General features: G+C 36.7%; 1 protein-coding gene across 1 annotated transcript; it reads left to right on the top strand.

Moving 5' to 3' along the window:
• Window positions 1–1,531: 1,531 nt before the first annotated feature.
• On the top strand, window positions 1,532–2,449 carry Or4a71 (olfactory receptor family 4 subfamily A member 71). Its single transcript, NM_001001378.1, has one exon. The coding sequence runs from the start codon at window positions 1,532–1,534 to the stop codon at window positions 2,447–2,449; it is 918 nt and encodes a 305-aa protein (NP_001001378.1).
• The last annotated feature ends 213 nt before the right edge of the window (window positions 2,450–2,662 follow it).

Below are 2,662 nucleotides of genomic sequence, written 5' to 3' on the forward strand. Positions count from 1 at the left end.
TGCTTTCAGTCTGTGGATTCTGCAAGTGAAGATCTTCTGAATCAGACATTGATAATAATGGGAATGACACACAGGATCATGGTAAGCTTCTAAATAAAGTCCAGATTTGTTTCGTGTGTCCTATCTCACTCCCACATCTATGTAAATGCATTCTTTCCTCTAGACAAGATACATTTCTCCATAGAAAAATATTACATATGTATATATGCAATATATAATAAATAAATAGGTATATATATGAATATCTCTGATGTCATAGATAATTTCTAAGCCTTCTATGATTTATGATTTATTTGTGAACCTCAGCAGTGATCATGAATTTTCAATATTCTTTATATTTTTATTGGATATTTTATGTATTTACATGTCACACATACTCACATGAATATCCACAGGCTTCCCATATACACATATAATAGTTTCTGTTCTATGGCTATTATCTTCAGTGTGGATGATAAATATGACTTATTCTCTTTGGTCTGGGAGACATACTATGTCATTTTTTATCAGGTGTTGAAAAATACTTAAGAACTGTTTCATATCTACTACCACCATCACTACCACCACCAACAAAGTATTACAGGATGTATATTTAAGAATATTACTATGATAGAAATGATGAAGTTTGGGCACAGGGATGTTTATCATGTGGTCCAACATTTACCTTCATAGCAAAAAAAGAACCCAAAACAGCATCAGAAGGAACATGGCACAAGAATTCACATGAGTCACCAACGATGACTCTTCTCCTGAAAGAATGTCCAAGAACCTCTCTTGGACCATCCTTTTCAGTTTAGTGGACTGTTTGTAAAGGTGGCAAGCATTTGAGAAGTGTGTTAAGATGTATAATAGTGCCACAGCATTGCTCATAGATGTCCAGATGATCTTTTAAATATGTTCTTCATAAAGCAACTTCAGGTAATGACTCCATGTTATTTGGTATATGTACTTTAAAATCATTTATGTTATTTTATTTGATGGTCTGCACATATGGTTGTGTACTACATGCATGTCTGGTGGTGTGTAGGTAAGAAAAGACATTGGACTCACAGAAACTGTAGTTATAAATGTTTGTGGACCACTTTGTAAATGTGGAAAATTGAACTGGGTTCCTCTGTAAAATAAAATTAATAGTGATCTCAACCACTGAGCCATCTCACTTCATATTGATGGTTATTAACATTATAGAGTGTATATTTCTGAAAGATAGGTGCCCTTTTCTAATCTTTCAAATGTGTTGCTAAAAGTAAAAACTTTAAGATCTTTAAAATACATGATTATAGTATATAGATACACTGTGACTTAAAATAAACCCTTGTACTTTTAAGCACAACTAAAACTTCTAAGAAGAAATAGACATCAACACAGGGTCCACTGTGATTACTGGAAGAGGAACACACTGTTCACTGAATACCTACTATATGCTCAGCATCAGAAAAGCTAAGGAGAGAGTTTTTCATGGACATATACATGCTTCAGAATAGTTCTTGTTTGAGCTGTCATCTCTGAAATAAGCCTCCTAAACAGGTCAATGGGACAGGGCTACAATGTCACAGAATTCATTTTTGTGGGCCTTACTCAAGATCCTGCTGGACAAAAAGCATTATTTGCCTTGTTTTCGCTCACCTATCTTGTGACAATGCTGGGCAACTTGCTCATTGCAGTGACAGTGATTGCCAGCCCTTCCTTAAAATCCCCAATGTACTTCTTTCTTGCCTGTCTGTCAGTCCTGGATGCGTTTTATTGCAATACCATCTCACCAAATTTGATTGTAGGCTTTTTAAAAGATAAAAAGACAATCTCCTTCAGAGCTTGCATGCTCCAGCTCTTCGTAGAGCACTTATTTGGCGGTGTTGAGGTCTTCCTTCTGGTTTTCATGGCCTATGATCGCTATGTGGCCATCTGCAAGCCACTGCACTATTTGACCATTATGAACCAGCGGGTATGCATTCTCCTTTTGCTGGTCGCTGGTGTTGGAGGCACAGTACACTCAACGATTCAAGTTCTGACTGTGTATAAACTCCCTTTTTGTGGTCCCAATGTCATTGATCACTTCATGTGTGACATGAATCCACTACTGGGACTTGCGTGCACTGACACCTTCTTCCTTGGCATCACCGTCATGGCCAATGGTGGAGTAATCTGTGTGGGAATTTTCACCTTTCTCTTAGTCTCCTATGGAATCATTCTAAACTCTCTTAAGACCCACAGTCAGGAAGGAAGGCGCAAAGCTCTGTCCACCTGCAGCTCCCACATCATGGTGGTTATTTGCTTTTTTGCTCCCTGTATTTTTATTTATGCTAGACCTGTCTCCAACTTTCCTATTGATAAATATATCGCTGTGTTTTATACAGTTGTTAGTCCTATGCTGAATCCATTGATATATACCTTGAGAAACTCAGAAATGAAAAATTCCATAAAAAAGCTCTGGTGTAAAACATCAGCATAGAAGGTTGCTTTCTCACTGAATACTATTAACTGAAAATTGAAAATTATAACAAGATATGTTGTGCTCTCCTCATGTAGGAATACTGATATTATTCCAAGTCATTGAAAGTGAAAAATACATTTTCAATTGAGATTATGATCAAGGTGTTTGTGAGCCTTAGCCCTTAATGGTGTAGCCTAGAGAATATTTAGAAGATGAAAATGGTTATCGGAC

Source organism: Rattus norvegicus, chromosome 3, assembly GCF_021556685.1.
Source record: "Rattus norvegicus strain SHRSP/BbbUtx chromosome 3, alternate assembly SHRSP_T2T, whole genome shotgun sequence".
Classification (NCBI taxonomy): Eukaryota; Metazoa; Chordata; class Mammalia; order Rodentia; family Muridae; genus Rattus; species Rattus norvegicus.